The 20,931-nt window shown below is 59.8% G+C and overlaps 1 protein-coding gene across 3 annotated transcripts; it reads left to right on the forward strand.

Annotated features, from left to right (window-relative positions):
• Positions 1-4,792: 4,792 nt before the first annotated feature.
• On the forward strand, positions 4,793-20,274 carry MLC1 (modulator of VRAC current 1). 3 transcript variants are annotated; one of them, XM_039863108.1, is made up of 10 exons: positions 4,793-5,136; positions 6,364-6,453; positions 7,654-7,707; positions 8,079-8,180; positions 11,607-11,705; positions 12,040-12,111; positions 13,207-13,323; positions 14,876-14,998; positions 17,605-17,757; positions 19,195-20,274. In XM_039863108.1, exons 1-10 carry the CDS (start codon positions 4,825-4,827, stop codon positions 19,267-19,269), a joined length of 1,197 nt encoding a protein of 398 aa, XP_039719042.1. In that variant the 5' UTR covers positions 4,793-4,824; the 3' UTR covers positions 19,270-20,274. The 3 variants fall into 3 exon arrangements, with proteins under 3 accessions (XP_039719042.1, XP_039719041.1, XP_039719040.1); XM_039863107.1 differs by lacking the exon at positions 6,364-6,453 and adding an exon at positions 14,385-14,441; XM_039863106.1 differs by lacking the exon at positions 4,793-5,136 and adding an exon at positions 14,385-14,441 and having other exon boundaries at positions 6,254-6,453.
• Positions 20,275-20,931: the final 657 nt, after the last annotated feature.

Here is a 20,931-nt window from a genome sequence, read left to right on the forward strand (position 1 = left end):
GTTGGCGGTTGGCGACCGTTAGCGCACCTACAACTGAGGCAACGTGCAGTGTGGGGGTGACGTCATGCCCGGCGCTCTGCACGTGCTGGTGGGCGGGGCCTCGTGCAGGCGGGCTGCCTGGTCTTCCCTTGGCGGGGAGAGGATTCAGCCTTGGGCCGCTCACGGTGCTGTCAGTTGCTGGTTTGGCGGAAATTCTTTATCACGTGGAAGGTCCCTTTACTATTCTTATGAGCGCCCTGACCATGCAGGGGTGTGGGGTTTTCTCAAACGCTTTTATGCACTTGCCGACACGTTGTGTCATTTTCCTATTTTAGCCCGTTAATAGTGAATTACATTGACGGGCTTCCCAATGTTAAAGCACCCCTGCTTTCCCTGGAAAACTCACTGAGCCATGGTTTTGTGGTCTGTGGTCACCTAGGGTAGTAACATAGCCGGAATCTGCAGCTAGGAAAGCAGCCTTGAGCCACATCCCCTGGCCTGTAAGAAACAGTGAACAGTAAGTGAACAGAACCATAATTGCAGGAGATGGAAACAGACTCAGGAGAAGTTTCTAAACCTGTGCATGCACGTTAGCTAAAAGAACTGACTTACGGTTAACTTTTCCTCACCATTTAAGATGCTAATGAGATATGGGACACATGAAGTAGCATGTAGGTGAGCTAATATCAGGATAACAAGAGGGACTCTTTTAAAACCAGGCTCCAGATTGTCTACAAGGTCAGGATTGCCGGGGAAAAACTCGAGACGCTGATGAACTGCCTGCTGCCCACATTTTAAATATGTCACTAAGAAAGGAGGGGAACACAGTGCAATCAGCAGACCTTGAAAAAATAACCAGCATGTCCTATGATAATGAAATTAATCACAGTAAGAAAAACCAGCGTTTGTAAAACTCCTGTGTAAGTTTGTTCTTACAGAACCTGAAAGAAAACTCTGTCACAAGACCAGATTAAGCAGACATCTGCTGACCATGAGATGCAGACCACAGCACTTACGATGGATCCTGGGATTGTGGGACCATCCACCAGCTTCCCCTCCCTAGCCCTTCTCCCTCCCAGAATAGCCCACCAAAACCCCTCACACAATCCTGTCTGGGAACCAGCCAGCTCCTTCCTTCTGGCTGGTTCCCTGGTACACTAGTCATCTCTCATAAAGCTTTGCTAACCGAACCTCATACTGGGTACGGTGCTCACTTCTATGATATTGGGACCAAAGAACCTGGCATCAGTCACCTACAGCAATAGCTTAAGCTTATCATCCTCTTTGTGTAGTGCTTGGATCAGTTTCGTCACCTCTGGTCACTGTTGGGGTCTTTGCTCCTGGCAGACACTGGTCTGGAATTTTCTCTCCTTTTGTGTCCTGTTTTGGTATCAGTCTAAAGCTGGCCTAGTGGAGCATGTTCCTGCCGCCACTGTCCAAAAAACTGTAGGGCCTTTAATTTATTCCTTATGTGTTTCATGGAATTCACTGGTGAGCCCAACTGGACCTAGAGGTTTCTTTGTGAGAGATTTTAAATCACGCATTCGACTTCTGCATCAGCTGTAACTGGCTATTCCACTTACCAATGTGATACTGAGGAAAATGTGGTAATTTCTCTTAAGGAATTTGTCCATTTCATCCAAGATGTCAAATTATTGGCATAAAATTGTTCACAATATTTCCTTACAATTCATTCTTTCAATGTCCGTGTGGGCCACAACGATGAGCCATCTTTCAGTCCTGATTTTGATAATTTTTTTTTTGTAATTAACATCTTTCCTCTTGTATTTCTTCATTGGTCTAGCTAAAAGTTTATCAATTTTATTTATCTTTTCAAAAACCAACTCGGTTTCATTGATTTTTTCCTATTCTTTATTATTTTTTGCCTTCTACCTTTTTTTGGTATAATTTCTGCTTTTCCAAATTCTTAAAGGGGAAAATTAGCTAATGAACTTTGGAACTTTGTTTTTAATACAAGTATTTAAAGTTACAAATTTCTCTAAGCTCTGACTCAGCTGCATCCTACAAAATTTGACTTGGATTTTCATTTTTAGTTTCCGATTTCCTCTGTGATTTCTTTCTTGATCCATGGGATTTTTAAAAGAGATATACTGTTAATTTGTAATCTTTTAAAGATTTTCCAGATTTTCTGTTAATGATATCTAATTAAATGTTGTCACAGTCAGAGAATAAAATCTGAATGAGTTCGGTCTTCTACAATTTCTTGAGACTTTCTTCCCTGCACATGGTCTCATCATGGATGTTCCAGGTGTGTTGGAGAGAATGGGTGGCCTGCAGTTGTTGGCTGGAGGCCGCACTCGTTTTGACCAGTGAGCTTGGCTTGTGCCAGCTCAGGTGTGCGCTGGCTCAGGAGTGCCGGCCCACTGACTGGGCGCCCCTGCCATGGATGCGTGGTGCAATTACTGCGCCTTCAGAGACGGGGCCCAGCGGTTACTTGGACTTGGTGAAGCTCTGCTGAGTCCTCATCTCAGAGTTGTTACCAGGAGTACACACGGGAATGGGAGCAGCCCAAGGTTTATTGGGTCTGCGGGAAAGACGCTTCAGAAACAGGACCGTGCAACGCAGAAGGCTGCGGGCCTGGGTTGGGCTTCCTGCCAGGGGCTCCCAGAGCTGGGGACTTGGCCCGGACGTCTCCACTTCACAGGACTGTGCCCTCCGTCTGCCAGCCTGAGCCCCTCTCCCGGATCTGGACTCTCTTCTACTCGACTTTTCAGTGGACGGCTTGGACATCCAACAGATATCTCAACCCCATCATCAAAACGAAACTCCTGACCCTCCCACCTGCGTCACCATCTTCTCTGTCACAGGCGAGGCCCGTTCCACCCACACTGCACAGACTGAAGACCTTCCAGTCACCTGAGCTCCTGCCCCTGTCAGCTCATGTCACTCTGACTGCAGAATCTGGTAACTTCTCACCACCCTCACTGCTCCACCTCGGTCCAAGCCAGACCTGCTCACACCTGCTGCCCGAAGCCTGCTCTCCACCGAGCAGAACCCTCAGCGGGTCCAAGGCTATCTGCATGCCCACAGATGCCCTGCACCTGGACGCCCCACCTGCACCTGACCTCACGTGACCCTGTGCCCTCTGCCCTCCAGCCTTCCACCCGGGGGCCTGTGGCACCTTTGCCCCAGTCTCCGTGAGACTCCCATCCTCGCCTGTGCGTCTTCGCTCAGATGCCTCCTCAGCGAGGCCTGCCTCGACGCTCCAAGCGGCACCCCATTCCCCCCCCTTGACTTGTTTGCCATTGTAAAGTCAAGTGTCTCTCCGTAGAACACACTAAGGTACTTATCTTGTGTGCCGCTGTCCCTGTCGGCACGTGAAGCTGAAGCTCTGCTGCTCCACCAATATTTGCTGAATGGAAGTAGAAACCAAGGAGGACCTCGGAGGCAGAACGGGGAGGAACAACAGCTTGTTTGAAGATGTTAGAAAGAACCGGACTTGTTCTAGGCACCAGCATGGCAGACAGAACGAGGACGCCCTTCTCCGGTGACCGCGGCTCCGGAGGCTGGAGGACTGGGTTCCGGCCTGATTCCCCGCAGCTCGTTTGTACTTCCTAGTACAGAATGACTGGGGGAGGGACAGCAACGGCGACATCTGCTTCACGTTTCCTTTGAACAAAAAAGCAGTGGACCGATTCCTACTGAGTCTATCGCTCAGAAAGACAGTGGGCGGAGACGTTGGGGAGGTTCTTCAGTCCATGCGCGCGCCCTTCCTGACTTTGAGGCTGTCATTGTGAACTTGAACTGTAAGGCTTCTCGCTCGGCTGGAAAACTAAGACCGCAGACCATCCCCCCATTGGAGGCTGCTGTCTCTGCTCAAGCTCTGCGTGGGGTGTGTTTGAGGAGCAGTTTTCCAGAACACTTTGGCTCGAGCCATTTCGTGGTTACTGTGTGCACAAAGCACTTGTCACCGTGACTGTCGGGGTGCAGCGTCTCTGGGAGAAGCACAGCCTGTCCTTTCTCTCTGCTTAGGGAGCAGAGGCAAAGGGCACAGCAGGAACTCGGGCTGCCCGCAGGACCAATGGCCAGAGTCCCAAGCTGCTCAGGGGCCACGCCAGCCCGGCTGAGCATGCACACGTGTGTGTGCCATTGTGACGGGGTCTCCTTGTGTGGTCACTGGGGGGCGGGGGAACAAGGCTGCTCAAAAGGAGGTAGAATAAGGCCTTTGAACAAAAGTTTCTGTGTTTTCAAGACGGAGCACGCGGGCCTCCCCCTGCTGTTCTGTACTTGGTGGGGCTGCTCTCAGGCACACCTCGGCGTGAGCGGGATGGAGGCGGCCCCTTCGTCCCCCGGCACAGTTAAGACTGGACGAGTGGCACTCCGGGCCAGCGGTTACACAACCAGCGAACTCTCCAGGATCCCTGGCTTCGCCTCATTGAAATTCAGGCCGCGGTCCCCCTTCTCCTGGCGTAAGTGCAGATTTTCTGGGCTTTTGTTTCTCTGTGAATAGTTCTTGCTGGAAGCCCAAGGCAGGATGACTCGGCAGCGGCAAGCCCCTCGCGCAGAGACCAGCACTGCCACCGCCCGAAGCGGCTGGAGGGAGGCGCGGACGGCGGAGCTTACGTGGGTGTGTATTTTGCCATCTCTTGTTCGGTTTCCACCTGGAGCGATTAATTGGGCTTTGAGTAGCAGCACCTCCTGGGCCGTGGGAGGTGGGAGTCGAAAGGGACTGGGGCACCCCGAGCTCAGCCCCTGAAGCCTAGCGCCCCGCCCTGAACGCGGGTGGGGCCTGTTCTACTGGGAAAGTGACTTTATTCCCACATTTAATTAAGGGCTCATTTTCTTCGAATTTACAGAACTTCGGTAAGAACAGTATTTCTTTTTATGGAAAACAACTTATTTCAACTAGCACTTTTTTTCAGAGTGATCAGAAATAAAGAGGTGGTAGCGGAGGTGACACTCAGCTCCAGGCCCAGCCGTGCGGTGGCCGTAACGCCAGTGTCCGTCCCCAGTGCCATGGCACGGGAGGAGCAGTGCAGGGAGGAGCTCGGCTACGGCCGGATGCCCACCTTGGAGCGAGGGGGCCCGGACGTGGGGGGCTTCTCCCCGGACGCCAAGCCCGGCGACCTGCAGCTGTCATCGCGGCTGCCGCCGTGCTTCAGCCACAAGGCCTGGGTCTTCTCTGTGCTGACGGGGGTGAGTAGCCACGCCAGGACCGTGGAGGCACCGCCCTGCGAGGTGCCCGCCGGCTGCCGTCGCTGCCAGGCGGCGTGGACGAAGCAGCCTCGGTTGGCTCTGCCCCGGAGGGCCCTGGGGCCGACGTGCCTCCTTGCCGTGTCCTCTGGCACGCTCTCCCCGTTCACCGTGATCTGTGGTGCCGGCCCTGCTGGCCTCTGGGCTCCAGCTGCTCGGTGTCCCTCAGGGTCGGCACAGCCCAGGGCCCATGCTGACCGTCTGCAGGGTCACGCATTGTGCTAGGGTGGCCTCCATGCCTCTCGACTCCTGGGGGACCTGGGGTTACCTTGCAGAGGTGGGGAGGTGGGACTGTGCTCTGGGAGCCTCTGGCAGAGTGAACAGCGGGTGCTGTTCCAAGGCTGGAGGCCAGGCCATGGAGCCGGAGCAGGCTGAGGGGCCAAAGGGGGTACAGCAGGGAGCTGGGTGTCAGGCCCGGGGAAGCAAATATTTGAGGGGACTCGCTTGGGGTCCTGGGGTGCACCCTCAGACATGCTTAGATAGGCAGCTGACAACCAAAGGGGTCGTACGGCTTCAGTGTACACGGTTACTGGGAACCCCAGGGAACCCCAGGCTCGGTGCCATCCTGGCTGAGAACCAGGATCTCAGCCGCCCGCCCCACCCCTATGTGCCCCCGGCCCCCTAGAAAGCGCCCCAGTATTCCTGCCAGCCTTGGCCCACTGAGGCCGGAACTGCCACCTGCATGGGGCACAGAGGAAGCTCTGCCCTGGGCAGCTCCTGGAGCCCGATGCTGCTGTCCCCTCCTCACTTGGGTGTGGGCCACAATCTCCTCTGTCCCAGGCCCCGGGTCCCCCGCACTCCCATCACAGTGGTGCCGGCAAGGCCCGACCCTGGGTCCCAGGACCTGTCACACTGAGCCGCCCCGGGCTGTCTGCCGGCCCTCCTGTCTGAGGCTCCGAAGCACACTGCTGGGGAGAGGCGCAGTTTCTCGCTTTTCATCTTATCGGGGCCCCTCCTTTTCTCCCCGCTGTAGTCAGACAAGGGTGGGCGTGGCCGTCCTCCGGGGAGGAGTCAGGTCGGGGCAGAGGGGGTGGTGGGGGTGGGGATTGTGGGGGTGGGAGGAGGACCGGGCGCGGATGTGGGCGCTGGGCACGCGGTGCAGAGGCCGTCGGGGCCGCTGTGCAGCGCTAGCCCCGCGCGCTGTCGCCCCAACACGCTGCTGCGTTGCAGACCTGCCTGCTCGTGACCTCGGGGTTCTCGCTGTACCTGGGAAACGTGTTCCCCTCGGAGATGGACTACTTGCGCTGCGCGGCGGGTTCGGTAAGCCGCGATCCTCGGTGCCAGCCGCCAGCTGCGCCTTCGGGCTTCTTGCTCTGAGACCTACTCCTCGCTGTCACTCACCCTCGTTCACAATCTCTCATGTGGCTTAAGCTTCACATAGGGTTTATGGCTGTGGAGAACGGCCGAGGAAGCGAGTCTGGGTCACCCCGCGGACTCCAGGGCTGGAAGCGGCCGTTTGGTTTCCGGCTGCAGCTGCTTCCAGCCGTCTGTGCGGCCCTCCGTGGGCGGGTCGGGGGCTGACCCCGCCGCTCCCAGAGCTCGTGCCCTGCTCTGGACACACGGGGCACATCCTGGGTCTTGTGGGGGCCTCTCACCCCCGCTTCAGTGTCCCGAACACAGACTCAGCCTCCCGTGACCTGCCCCAACCTCTGCTGCCTTGTAACAAAACTCGAAACATCCCGACCGCCAGAACCTTCCGGTGGCCCTTGTCCTCCCCACTGGAGCAGCCCTTGTTGGGGCCACAGTGACATGACCTCTGACTCAGATGGCTCCAGGGCAGTGCAGTTCCAGGCTGGGTGTTCCAGCAAAATCCTGGGCAGTGCCCCTGGTCTTGAGAGGGGTTGGCTGGAGAGAGGTTGTGGGGTCCCAAGGGCCACCCCACACTCAGTGGCCCCCACCCAACCACCGCTGTGCGTCTTGTAGGCTCTGCCTCCACCATCTTAGGGTCTGCAGGGGTCCCTTCCTCTGAGAGCGACACCTGATGTGGCCCCGAGGCCTGCACTGATACCCCGTCCCCTTCTCCACAGGCTCGGCGCCCCACGCCGGCCCCGATTCCCTTGTCCTCCGCTCCCGTGGGAGTCGCAGTGGGGGCCTGACAAGCAGCCCCGGGGCCAGGGCCAGGGCTAGGGCCGGGGCCAAGCCCTCCCCTTCCTTCCCGCACGTGCGTCCCCCTTCCGGGTCCTCTGGAAGTGGGGCCGGAGCCTGGCCTTGTGCCGCGTCCTGGCTCGGGGTGCGGCAGCTCCAGCGGCGTTCGCTGCCGGAGGCCTTTTCCATCTCAACAGAAAAATTAAAGCCTTTTCCAGAATAAATGACTCTGACGAACCTGGGCGCCTGTATCCCGTTGGATGGCAACACTTGTTTGCCAACCTGTCCTAGAAGCTTAAGCTTTTCAGGGCACGGTCGTCACCAGCAGGAAGGCGCGGGTGACGGCCACCACTCACCGAGCTCTGGTTTCTTTAGTGCATCCCCTCGGCAATTGTGAGCTTCGCCGTTTCCAGGAGAAACGTCAACGTGGTGAGTCCCGCCTTCGTGCAGTCTGTGACATGGGGGCAGTCGCCCGCCTCCCGGGCTGTGGAGGAGACAGACCCCAGGCCCTGGGTGGGGCTGACGGGCACATGCGTGCGAGCGCGTGCGAGCGTGTGCAGGCGTGCGCGTGCGCGTGCACACATGTGCATGGTGGGTCGCGCCTCCATGCCCTCAGCAGCCGTGCCCTGGCCGTGGCTTCCGCGCCCTCCCACCCCCGAGCTCCCAGGGCACCCCACAGTTAATTCATACGTGTCCCAGGCTTTAGGATTCTCAATTAACGACCTGGAATTTGGTTGATTATTACCTTTACTTCTCTAGCTGTGCAGAGGAGAACAAAACCCTCCCGTCTTGTTCTGCAGATCCCCAACTTCCAGATGCTGTTTGTTTCCACATTTGCTGTCACCACGACGTGCTTAATCTGGTTTGGTTGCAAACTTGTCCTGAACCCATCAGCGATAGACGTGAGTCACTGGTGTGCTGCGGGTCCCTCACAGTTGCTCGTTCGCCCGTGGGCGTGTCTGCCGCGCGAGCGCGTGGCTGGCGTCAGTGAGCCCCCGTGGGCTGGCAACGCGTAAATGTGCTTCACAGCTCTTGAATTTGACCAAGTTTCTTTGATGAACTGTCTTTATTTAACTTTTTCATTGATTCTAGTGGACGGATTTATTGTTAATATTTTTAATGCCTCTTTCACAACTTTCCTTGAAAATTAGCGGGAACATGATGACATGTTTCATCAGATCGGTGATGCCGCTGGCGGTGAGGTGCACCGTCACTTTACACGGCTCTGAGAAAAATGGAAAAGCCTTGTCACTCTCACGATTTCAAAAGGGACAATCTCATAAAACCGAGGACCGATCACAGATACCTCCCCCCAAAAGCCTCTGCTTTGGGTGCAGCGCCGACCCACCTTTATTGACCAGAGAAAGGGTGCCGCCACCGTGGTCTGCAGGAGAGATGGTTTCCTGACTTAGACTCATTACCGAGGCTGCTGGATGTGAAAATCAACGTAAGGCAGTCGCGTGTGCCGGCCACAGAAAAGTGCAGAAATGTAGTTTAAATACAGATACCATTTTATGGAAATAAGTATAAAGTTCCCGGGGGCAAAGGTCACAAACGGAGTGTAGGACTGTTCTGGAGAAAGACCACGGAGACTTGCTAGGCATGGTACACATCTTCATCCGGGAAAGTAGAGTGGAAGGGAGAGGTGGAGGGGGGGTGAGTGCACCTGCCAGGCCCAGCAGGGGGAGGTGGTGCCTGGGGCCAGACAATGGAGCCCCATGAAGAACAGGTGGGGGATTCTCTCCACAACTGGGAGCTGCTATACAGCCGTCCCGAGAAGATGCAGAGTCACCTCGAGATCAGGTTGGCCCGAGCAGCCTCACGCTTGTGGACTGGGGCCTAGGACTCGGGGCACAGCAGCCCTGTGACACTGGCCTTGGAGCCCTGCTTCGTACCTCCCCCTGCCACGAAAATCCGGACCTAAATCGAGCCGACGTGGCTGGGCACAGTCAGGAGAGACACAAGGCATATATGCCGAATTTTCCCAGGATGGAGGCCTGGTCACAGGGGACGTGAAGGGCCCCCACTCAGAGCCTGAAACGAACCAGGAGTGCCAGGGGACGGCATCGGGCCCTCGCCAGGAGGAGCCACGGTGCCAGCAGGAAGCTGGGGCGATATTCAGCCCTATGAGTCCTCAGGGAGGCCATTTCCAGCCTCAGGTACCTGCCATCTGGCGACTGCCACACCTGCTGCAGGCCCTCAGAAAGCAGGCTGGGGTTTGCAGGTCCATTCTGAAGGGGCAAGTGCACTGTGACTTCACATGTACGCCCCCATGGTGCCAGCCCTGAGGACGGGCTGTGGGTCCCAGCAGAACTGTCATTCATAGCAACCCCCCGAGGTGAGAGCGGTAGGCCCATGCCGTTACCAGATTCACAGAAGGGTAAAGGATTGTGAGAGGTGCCTGGACATGCTGAGCAGCCTTCCGAAGAGTGGCTGGTGGGCCAGCGGTGTCGGCCACCCCCGGCCACTGTCCCCACATCCACGTTAACGTGGCAGGCTGAGCCACCGGCACCAGAGGTGCTGTTTGCTGCACAGAGGACACGGCTGTGGTGCCTGAAGCACGCGGGAGAACCTTGGACCGTGGCGTCAGAAGCAGCGTTCTAAAACAGTGTCTTGTTTGAGGACACAGAGGGTGGAACAGAAAAGCACGGAGTGGGAGGTGACACTCGGGAAGGTGGCCCTCGCTCTCCTGCCTGTGAGCCAGGTGCTCGGAGGCGCCGCGGGCAGCCGCCCAGCGTCCGTCTGTCCGCCCGGGTTGCTTGACTCTTTGTCCCCCCACGTGGTGCTCGGTGGTAGAGCTGCCTGCTCCCTGCTCTCCCCCAGCGGGCGGAGGACCCGCCCAGGCCCGCAGCGGGGACCGCGTCTCCTGACATTCTCGGGGACCGATCTGAACGGGTCACTGCCAGCCCTCCACTCCCACGAGCGGTGCCGACGTGGACACGAAGGAGCGCAGTCACACGTCCCATGGGGTTCGACCTCGCAGCTCAGCCCCCCCTTCCGACGCTTGGCGCTGCCGGCTCTGCCGGCTTCCGCTCAGATGGCCGGGGTCACAGTTTCTGGTCACTGATGCTCCTGAGCCCGTCCTCACCCGCTCTTCCCGCCCATGGCCGGTTCACACCCCCGGCTCATCCGTAACCGAGGTGGCCGCACTCGCTTTTGCCAAGTGCGTTAAACCGGCACAGGCGGTGCTGTGGCCGGCAGCCCGCCCATGGTGGGTGGCGCCACGCTCACTGCTGCGGTGGCTTCCTGGCGGACCTCCTGTCCCGGCGGAGGACGTCCGGCCGCTTTCGCTCTTCTTCAGAGCTGACCTCTCTCATTTCAGATGTATTCTGGAATAAGTTTATTGAGCTTCTCAAAAGCGCAGTGGAACTCCGTCAGGTGCTTCGCGTTCGTACAAAGCCTTTGGTAGCGTTGATGTCTGTGCTGCGTCTCATCCCCCATCTGAGGGCACAGCCTGGCTCGTGATTCAAGTCCCCTTCCCTGTCCTTTATGAGGGTTTTAATGTTTTAAGGGTATTCTCAGTTAAGTAACCCCTGGGTAGTTTACAGATTCCGCTGAGAGTATGAATAGTGTCTTATTTTTTAAATTACATTTTCAGATTGATTATCGCTGGTGCGGAGAGATGCTATTGGTTTAAAAACACTTTTCTGAAATATTTTAAGATCTCCCAAGAAGAGGGGGCACGCCACACTGTGGGGCCACAGGGAGGCCGTGAGTGGGACAGGAGGCAGAGGGAGCCAGGGACAGTGGCCGCAGGAGCCTCTGCCGGAGGGAAGGAGAGGCGGGAGCGGCGGACAGCCGCGTGGACAGCCGCGTGGACAGCCGCGTGGACAGTCGCGGCCTCCTGTCGGCCCTACCCCGTGGGTGTTGGGGGGCGGGCTCCGGGCCGGCTGTCTGCACAGTTAAATTGACCTTTCCTGTTCGTAGCTCCGTGAACATTCACGCGGGCGTAGACTCACGCGGCTGGGTGTGAACGCGGGCGGGGGCGGGGGCGGGGCCCGGGTCAGGCCCAGCTGGATGCCAGACGGGCGAGTGAGGCGCGCCCGCTGTGGGCCGAGGACGTTGCCCAGAGCTGTGGCAGGCGTCCAGGCTGTCCACGGGGCCCCTCCGTGGTGACCCGTGTATGGTAACTCGTCCACGGGGACCCGTCCGTGGTGACCCGTCTATGGTAACTCGTCCACGGGGCCCGTCCGCGGTGACCTGTCCTCAAGGCCTGTCCGCCGGGCCCCTCCTTGGCGACCCGTCCGCGGGTCCCGTCCGCACGGCCCACCGCGTCCGCGGGATAAAGCGCGGAAGGCGGCGTTACAGACATGCGGTCCCCTCTGCAGATAAATTTCAACCTGATCCTGCTCCTTCTGCTCGAGCTCTTCACGGCAGCCACGGTGATCGTGTCCGCGCGGTCCGGAGAGGCGTCCTGCAGGCAGAAGGTGAGTCATCTCTGTGCGGACGTGCCCCGGGGGTGGGGTCACGCTGCCCCCTGCAGGGCACCCCCACCCCAGGACGATAGCCCCAGGTCTGCGGGGTCTCTAGGGAGCACAGACAAGGTGCAGCCACACCTGGTCCGTCGTGAGGCTGTTACACAGAGACGCAGTCTGCTCAAAGCGCCACCGTGGGCGTAAACCCGTCTTCTGCCATCGAGCCCCGAGGTCACTAGCCACTTCTCGCTGCTCACGGTTCTGACGTCGCCACATGACCGCCTGTGCCGAGGGCTGGGCGCCCGCCGGGTGTGCCCCTTCGACGTCACCATGCGGTCTCTTTCAGGGTTCCATCTCTGACAGCAGCAACATTCTGTATGAAGTGACATTTCCTGCTCGGGTCCTGAAGTCCTATTCGGTAAGAAAACTCCCGTGTTCTCCTTATTTTATTTATTGGGGGAGGGGACAGTTCAGGTTGGATTAAACCATCACACTTACCTCCCCAGACGAGCGGGCTGTGGCCGCACTGGCGTGCGTGGGTGTCAGTCTGTTAATGATGCAACTCCGGGTAGCACTGCTGGTGATGCAGTACCCGGCTCGAAGGTGCTGGCACTTTCATTTCCGGGGGCAGAGTGTCACGTAGACAGACCTCGATGTCAGTGTGGATACAGGTTAGATATCAACCTGGATTATGGGTAGACACAGGTTAGATACAGACCTGAGCTGGGTACAGATGATAAGTAGGTGTGTACGAGGTAACACACACTCTCCTGATTGACACCTGCCGTCCCTGAGGAATTTCGAAGCGCACCCCCTTTCACTCTCAGAAGCGCCCTGGTTTGAAGAATAAGTTATACAGACACCCTCTCTTTTTACTTGAATTTTAAGTCTTTTTTTTTTTTTGTCTACTTTTATTACTGTAAACCTCCCACTCTGAGTTGGCATCATCATTTTCTCTCTGTAATTCTGTAGATTTTTGCTGCGGATTTTTAGAGCCCGTGTTTTTACTTACACGCGAGTTAAGAACTGCTTTGCAGTGAATGTCTGTTTTTCCATCACCACATGACGACTCTGTCCTTAGCGATGGTGCTGGCCTTGAGAGCCACGCCGCCTGCGTAACGTTCACCGATTACCTTCGGTGCACGTTTCCCTGTGAGGCTCTGTCCTTCCTACGTTCAGCTTCTCTCGTCCTCGTGTGTCGGGACGTCTCTGCATTTTCGTGTTTGTCTGGTCTGCCGTTCTCTCCCTGGCCCCTGAGCGGAGCCGTTGCCTCCAGGCTCACCTACGGTTACCTTCGCCGGCCTGTTTTCCGTCGACGCCTTTCCCGCCTGCCTCCCGCGTCTCCCTCCCTTTCCCGCTCATTTTGGAAATCGCGGGTTCTCTGCCCTCTTCTGGAGCTCGTCCTCAGCCTTTCACCACGGTGCACTGCTCCTCCGCCCGCAGCTTCGGAGGTACCCTGGGGAGCCCATCCCTGTCCCGGGGTGACGCCGCCTCTGCTGCCGACGCCCCGCAGGTCGTGGAGGTGATTGCCGGCGTCTCTGCCGTTCTGGGTGGGGTCATCGCTCTGAACCTGGACGACACTCTCTCCGGCCCGCACTTCTCAGTGACTTTCTTTTGGATCTTAGTGGCCGTGAGTATGTCCTGGTGGCCCTCACTGTCATGGCTGGCCGGGCCGCGTGGTTGCCAGGCCACTCTCGCCAGCCGGACGTGGCTGGTCTCTGAGCTCAGTCTTGGTGGCATTCAGCAGAGGGAGGAGAGTGGGACTGTGAGCACCCGGCACTTCGCCGGCCCTGCAGCCGGAGGCCTGGGGAGTCGAGGGCTGACCGAGCCAGTGTGTCACCTGCTTCGTTTCAATTGCCGCTGTTATCTCATGGTTTTTGAATTGTCTTCTCCTGAAAAGTTCTAATTTTTATTTTTTATTTTATATAGTTTTATATAAAATTTGTTTTTTTATAACATAATGTATATTTCCTAAAATACATTTACTGTATGTTATGACTTTATGTTACACATTCTCATAGTAAGCACTTAGCACAACACCTCACACGTGCTGAGTGCTTACTACATTTTGAAGATGGTCACGGCCGGCATGGCAGCTGGGGTGCCCCATGTCCTGGGAGGCGCAGTGTGTCCTGGATCTGACCGTGAAGAAACAGCCGACGGCCCAGGCCGAGGCCGGGAGCAGCGGCTGGTGCGCACCGCAGAGATGCTGGGGCCTCGAGGCGATGGAGGCGGAGGGTCTGCTGCGGTCTCCCAGACACACTGAGCGCGGTCACTGATTGGATCCAAACCAGGAACAAAAAGCAGCTGGAAACAGGCACTTCTGGGACAACTGGGAGCATCCGACATGGCCTCGACCTGTGCCGGGCCCTGCTGCGTTGGCCGGGGGGGCCCTCGGGCCATCAGCAGAGTAGCGAGGAGCCCACCGCGGGTGACTAGGGTGCCCAGCGTTCCCGCTGCGGTTCCTGCGGCTTCTCTGCAGCTTTAAAAAGGGTGCTGCGCTGCATTTGAGGAACAGAGAGCACGTGGAGCTTGGGGAGGCGCCCATGTCCCCTCCTGCCTGACCCAGCCCTGCCAGCCCGGCCCCTGGCTCTCCTGGTGACAGCGCTGGCTGCCACCAAATGGGAGGGCACATGTTGAGAAGCTGACGTCTCAGACTGCCATCCCTGAAATCTTCCTTTTTCCTTTTAGTGTTTTCCAAGTGCCATCGCCAGTCACGTGACAGCAGAGTGTCCCAGCAAGTGTCTGGTAGGTGATGCCATGTTCCCGAGGGACCAAGGGCCCACCGAGTGGTGCCAGGGCCAGGCTTGTCCCTGCCATACTGCCACGTGACGAGGCTGCTGCCGCACCGGGAACCAGGCTGCAGAGCGGCTGGGCGGGGCGGCGTGAGGGGGGACGTGCGCCAGCCCCGGGGCTGCCCTGTCTGTGCACACGCACAGCAGGCACGCTTGGGGTGCCAGTCGGGAGGAATGGCAGTGACTCGGCAGCGAGGGGGGGTCCAGCCGTTCATCGGTGCCACTTGCACGGGGCCGCAGGACCGCGTGGGCGGGGGAAGCTCTAGTGGCTCCCGGTGCGCGGGAACCGCAGCGGGAGGAACCCGTGGCGCCCGCGCCCGCAGTCACGCTCGCTGGTGGGCGCGCGGCCGGGCCTGGGCCACCGCCATCGGCCACCTGTCCCCCCAGGTGGAGGTGCTGATCGCCATCTGCAGCCTCACGTCCCCGCTGCTGTTCACAGCCGTGGGGTACCTGACGTTCAGCGTGACGAGACTCTTGGAGGCGCTGGAAGCCTACCCGCCGGCCCTCCAGGTGCGTGTCTTTCACCTGAGCGCGGAGCTGGGCGCTGCTGCGCGGCTGGAGCAGGCTCTGACCTCGTGGCGCGTGTGGCCGGGGCTCAAGCGTCTGCACACGTTCCCCAGCTCCCGCCCGTCCTCTGCCCCAGCCCCGTCTGCTCAGGCTGCTGCTGCTTCCCGCCCCCGGGCCAGCCTCCCAGGTCACCGCAGCCCGGCAGCCCACCCAGATAGCGCTGCTCGCCGCTGCCTTGGGCTTTCGTGGCCCCTTGCACCTCCGTCACAGCTGGGACTCGGCCATCCGCCGAGGGCCCCGCGGGACCTTGTCCTAGGTTGGCGGGCGCGTGGAGGAGGGCTGAGAGCCTTCCGTGTGCAGACGCGGCGGCCACCGGGGTGCCGGCGTCTCCCGTAACCTCTGTCCTGCTTCCCGCATTGTTTCCTGGGCCGGTGGGTCTGCCCCTGATGTCTGTCCTGAGAAACCCCAGTCGTGGTGACGAGGTGAAAGGCCAGTGTGGCCTGATGCGCGTGCCCTCGTGCCCACGGCTGGGCGTGCCTCGGGCCCCCTCGTCCAGCCCGGGCCCCTTTGGCAGTAACCACATCTAGGAATCCTGACCTGGGGCTCGTGTGCGCGTCCCTCCCGGGCGATGCCGACAGAGGTGGCAAACGCAAACACGTGAAGATCTCACGTTTGTGTTGGTATTTCTAATTCGGATTTTACGTTCTCGGCGGTTTCCTCGGCTGTCGTACGTTTGCAGCCCTTTCTCTTCAGGAGCCTTGTTTCCCGATAACGTGCGTAGTCACTGCTTTTTCTTGGAAAACGCAGGAAGCGCTTTCCTTCCAGCCCCAGCGCCCGGCTGGGCGGGTCCCGCGCGCTGGTCCTGCCCGGCCACCTGCTGCCGGTTTGCCGCAGTCAGGTTCGACGGCTCCTGATGGTACTCAGCGTTAGAGGTTGATGCTTCTTTCCCTTTTCAACAGTATTTATTTGTGAACGTGTGAAACCTCGACGTGGTTTCGTACCTGAGCACGCAAGGGCGCGCTTAGAGACGCTGTGGTCCGCTGCAGCTCCTGCTCCTCCGACGGCGGCCGCAGCGCCCGCGCTCGCTGTCACCGTTCCCCCTTCCTAGGGGACAGCTCACACAGCTACACATTTCCCACCCTGCTTTTTCACTCAGTTCCTCCTATGTCCCGCCCAGGGATCTGAGCGCCTCTGTCCACTTTAATTACATCACACTCGCCGTGGCCGCCAGTCCCCGGGGAGGGAACCGGCCCCTCCGGTCGGTTGGTCACCCAGCTGGTGAGTCTGGGCCGCGCTGTTGTGGATTCGAGGGGAGAGGCGCCTCTGCCTCTGTCCGATCTCCACGGCCCCTGGGGGTCCCACTTCCCTCCCACCCCGTGGAGGGAGCCGCCGCTCCCTCAGAGCTGGCCCCGAGCGTCGTCACCAAGCTTTAAAGCGTCTCTGAGCCTGAGCCGTGGAGGTGTGCCTTGCCATGTCTGCATTCTTCTCTGGAGAAGCCTGTGCCTCGTGAGGTGACAGGTGACACAGATCAGCAGTGTCCACGTCGATAACCAGGACGGTTCCTAAGTGACTAAAAGGCGGCACTGGGTAGTGAGTTGACGCTGGACGCAGGGACCATTCACCCCCTGAGCGGGATGGTGTGAGGCTTCATCTCGCTCCTCAGAACGGTGGGCAGCGTAAAACTTAGGAATCGTTTATTTCTGGAATTGTCCGTTTAATATTTCCGGACTGCGGCTGACCGCGGGCGGGTAACTGCAGCTGGGGACTTGTGTGTTTTTACTGGACTCGAGGTTGCTGGTGCATCAACTTAGGGAAAGTCGTCCGTCGTCGCTTCTTCAACAGTGGTGTTGGAGGGACTCTGGGGTCTTTGGTCAACGCCCGGCTGCTTTGTATTCCGAGGCGGAGCAGAGGCTGCTGTACGACAGGAGGGGTGGGTGCTCGGTGACGTCCTGGCAGCGCAGGCTTCGTCTGTGAGAGTGCAGCTCCGTGTCCTTGGCCACCAGCTCCCTTTGCTCAGGGCACTCCTGCTGCGCCCCCTCCCCCGCAGGACCCCTGCGGGCCCCGTGCTCCTCCCACCCCACCTCTCCAGACCAGTCTGCCAATGTCACTGCCCACTGCCCCGGCCGTCCCTCCCTTTCTTCCTCCACCAACCTCGAGAGAGTGCTCCCTGCTGACACGTGGCCAGTCACCTCTGCCCTGCGCACCACCCCCGCTCATGGCCCGGCGGCTTCCTTGGCTGACCCGTGCGTGTGGCTGTTGGGGGGGACATATGAGCAGCCAGCGCTGTCCACCAGCTGGCCGCCCGCGGGCCCCTGCGTGCCTACGTGTTAACCCTGGAACAACTCAGCCTGGGGCGGAATGCACTTCCTCGAGCTCAGTCGTTAAGCAGAGAGGTCACTGTCCGGCGACGAGTGTGGTGATGGGTGTGCACGGGGGCGCTCCGCACTGTCCTGCTCGTGGGCCGCGTGCCGTCTGTGCTCTGGGGGCCGCGGGCACAGGGGAGCTGGCTGCATCATCTCCTTGGCCGGCGGGCGCCCCTCGCCAGGGTGGCGGGGTCAGGGAGGGCGGGCCGTGGCCCGGCTGCTCAGCGCCCCCGTCTCTGCCGCCAGCAATCCCACGACGTGCTCCTGCTGCTCCTGCTGCTGGAGCTGCTGCTGCAGGCGAGTCTGCACACGGGCACCGTCATCCGCTGCGTGGGCTTCAAGGCGGGCGCCTCCCGGGACGCCACGCGGGCTGGCCCGCAGGAGCGCCCGGCGGGCGAGGTGAGTGGCCTCTGAGCTGAGCTGGCGACCTCCCTGTCCTGGTGGGCGGCCCCCCCAGGGCCTTGTGCAAAACAACACCTACCTTGGCTGACTTCTTTCAAGACCTGTTTTGTCACTTTGTTTTTTTTAAGATGTCCCAGAAAAATCTTGAAGAAGTAAAAGGCGTAATACTTTATAGAGCCAACTAGGCAAAAACAAACCCGTTCCTGGAAAATATCAAGAACCAAATGCTCCCAGCTTAATGCTTACAGGTGTAGACGGGAACTTTGCAAGGGTTTGGGGGACCACAGGGAGTCCCTCCCCTGCCCCTCTTGGCTCCCTGCAGATAGGGTGGTCACGCCAGCCCTTCCCGGCTTAAGGCTGCCTGGACCAAGAGAGGGTCTGCCTCTCTCCCCCCTGCAACTGAGAGGCTGGGGGTCAGCGTCTCCTCGTGTGAGCTGTCCACCCAGTGGTGTGTTCACTGGGCAAACCTGCCCGCTGGCCATCAGGTGCTCGATGCCATGTGCACGGTCCTCTAGGGCTTCCTGGGATGGAGGGGACACCTGTCCTGCCCAGCCACTGTTTGGGCCCCTCACAGTCTCATCTCCTGTGCTCCACACATACCCCTGCATCCCAGCCACGCCCAGCACATGTTCCCGCCAGACTGCATCTGACCTGCCGGTGGCCTTCCTCAGCCACCTAACCTTCCCCCCCGTCCCTGCACGGTTTCTCTGTCACACACCTTGGACCCACCATTTCCCTGTGGTTGCTCCCTGGGTGTGGTCAGCTTCTGGGGGGACAGCTGTGTCCCCAGGCCGCACGAGCAGTGGACCTGGTTCTGTGTCGGGTGAAGGAGCCCTGCCCAGATCCACACCTGCTGGTTCCGCCCATCACGGAGCAGCTGCTTCTCGTTTCGAGATGTCTCTGGTGGCTGCCACCACGAGCACCTTCCTTCCCCAGTTAGGCCCCTGCCGAGCTTCCACAGTCCTAGGCCAGATCCAGACCCCTTCTCTGTGAGGGCGTCGTCCCCCGCCCCCAGGAGGAACCTAGAGGCCCCGTTGGGTCCTGCACTGTGCTGCGTGTCATCCTGGCCAGCGAGCGCTTAGCAAGCACCTGCTGTATGCAGACGCTGGCCCTGCCAGGCGCCGGCCCGCGGCCCCAGAGAACCAGCAGGCAGAGGCCTGACGAGCCGGTGCTGTGCCCCCGAGCCCCTTTCTCCCAGCCCACTGGACCAGTGTCCCCACCCCAGAGCCAGTGAGCTCGTGGGCGGCAGGGAGAGCTCACCGCCAGCCCAGGCTCTGCTCCCACAGGGGACGCAGCGTGGAGCCGAACGGTGGAGGGGGGTGGTGGGGGAGTGGGCAGGGCCCAGGGGCTCTCCTCCGAGGGGCACAGGCTGCAGGGGGCGCTCAGCCTCCTCCGGGCGGCGGGAGGAAGAGCCCTCTGCCTGTCTTGTCGCAGGTGGCCCGAAGCCCCCTGCCGGAATTCGACAAGGAGAAAGCCTGGAGAGCCGTCGTGGTGCAGATGGCCCAGTGACCGCGGAGGGGACTCCGGGGCGCAGGGCCCGCCCGGCCCGACTGCAGACGTCTGGCCCTCGGACTGCTGCTTCCGTCCCTCTCCAGCCCCCCACCCCCGTTGGCCAGGGCGGCCGGGCACAGGGTGGAGTGCCCGCCTCTCGTGGTGGTTCAGTTTTGAAACAGGCAGACGCTGACCGTCTTGTGCTCAGCGGCCGGGCAGGTCGGTGCTGCAGAGGTGATGCCGGTGCTGGGCTGGACGCCAGGCCCTGACGTGCGGGCGGGCGTCCTGTCCACCCTGTGACCAGCTGCCTCCCGCACCTTGCCCAGCGTCCCCGTCCCGTGTCTGTTGGGCACCTATTGTGTGTGGACAGTGCGCGCACAGGCTCAGTTTGGCATGGATGTCACGCGGTTTGGGGGTTTCTCTTTGGACCCCCCGCCGAGCCTCATTTCCGTGACCGGAGAGCGAGCTGAGTGCTCTGTCCCGTCCCCAGACCCCCAGGGTCTACACCCACGGCGTCGCCCACGCGATGGCCCGAGCCCTACTCCCACGCTTTTACCTGTCCCCAGCCATTGCGGGGCGCCCTGCCCGCCCAGTGGCGCCGGTCCGTGCCCAGGCGGCTTGTCTGCACTTGCCGCTGGTCACTCCCAGCTCCTGCGCCCCCTGCTGACCACGTGAGGACCCGCCCCATCCACATGTGGCCCTGTTCTTTGGGGCGGGGTTGCGTCCAAGGGCTTAAAAACCTACTGGGCCAGGCCTGTGTCTCCACGGGCCTGGGGACCTGGGCGAGGTTGAGCCCCCCCGCTCCTGCCACGATGCTCCCTCTGGCCAGGCCACTCCCGTCACCTCTCAGGCCACCTGAGCCCTCCCAGGTCCTCACTGGGCCTGTCTCCTAACAAAGCTTTCCCTGACCCTCACTCACCTGAGGCCTGGCCCGGGCCAGGGGTCTCCCCTGTCTGTCACCGCCCACCTGCCAGACTCCAGGGACGGTTTGGGTGTGAGAATCACATTTGCTTTGATTAAAATAATGGCCAAGAATTAGTTCGTGTGCCATTTCTGTCCCCTGAGTACACCTGAAATCTTCTAGGAAAACTGTTAGCTTCTCCCAGGTGACATGGCAGCAATGAATCCCCAGTGGGCTGGTTGCACCTTCTCCAGGTGGGGCAGGAGTGGTCTTCCAGCTCACCAGGCAATACACAGGAGTGGCCTCGCTCCCTCCCTCTCAGTGTAAGCACAGTCAGCGGCAGTGCAGGGAGAGGCTGAGTCCCCGCTTCGCTCAGCTGAGGTCATCCGTTAGGTCCCCACAGTTAGGTCCCCACAGGCCGGCGAAAGGCCTGGGGCCACCAGGATCAAAGGACCAGGAGCCCCGGGAGACAAAGGCTGGCAGGGCTGAGCAGCTGTGGGCCCGGTGAGGGTGACTCAAGGGTCCACCCCCCGCTTCCTCGCTTCTGAGCATGAGTGACTAGCTGCCAGGGTCACGACAAGTTGGGTCACTTTTCCAGCACGAGGAATGCAGTAGGACACCTGAAAGGTGGAGCGTGCCAGTCGGGCAGGGTCCTGACCAGCCCCTTCTGCTGTCCTCGGCAGCTCAGCTCCGGAAGGCGACAGGGAAGGAGGCAGGCAGACGCCTCAGCCAGGTGGCTCTCACCTGCACCCATATAGACCCCACCCAGAGGCATCCCA

Source organism: Pteropus medius, unplaced genomic scaffold (assembly GCF_902729225.1).
Source record: "Pteropus medius unplaced genomic scaffold, Ma_sr-lr_union100, whole genome shotgun sequence".
Lineage (NCBI taxonomy): Eukaryota > Metazoa > Chordata > Mammalia > Chiroptera > Pteropodidae > Pteropus > Pteropus medius.

Coding starts and splice junctions, on each gene's coding strand:
- MLC1 (XM_039863108.1), top strand. CDS start 4,825: ATGGAAAACAACTTATTTCAACTAGCACTTTTTTTCAGAGTGATCAGA. Junction 8,181..11,606: donor TGAACCCATCAGCGATAGAC/GTGAGTCACTGG, acceptor TCCCCTCTGCAG/ATAAATTTCAACCTGATCCT. Junction 12,112..13,206: donor GGGTCCTGAAGTCCTATTCG/GTAAGAAAACTC, acceptor GACGCCCCGCAG/GTCGTGGAGGTGATTGCCGG.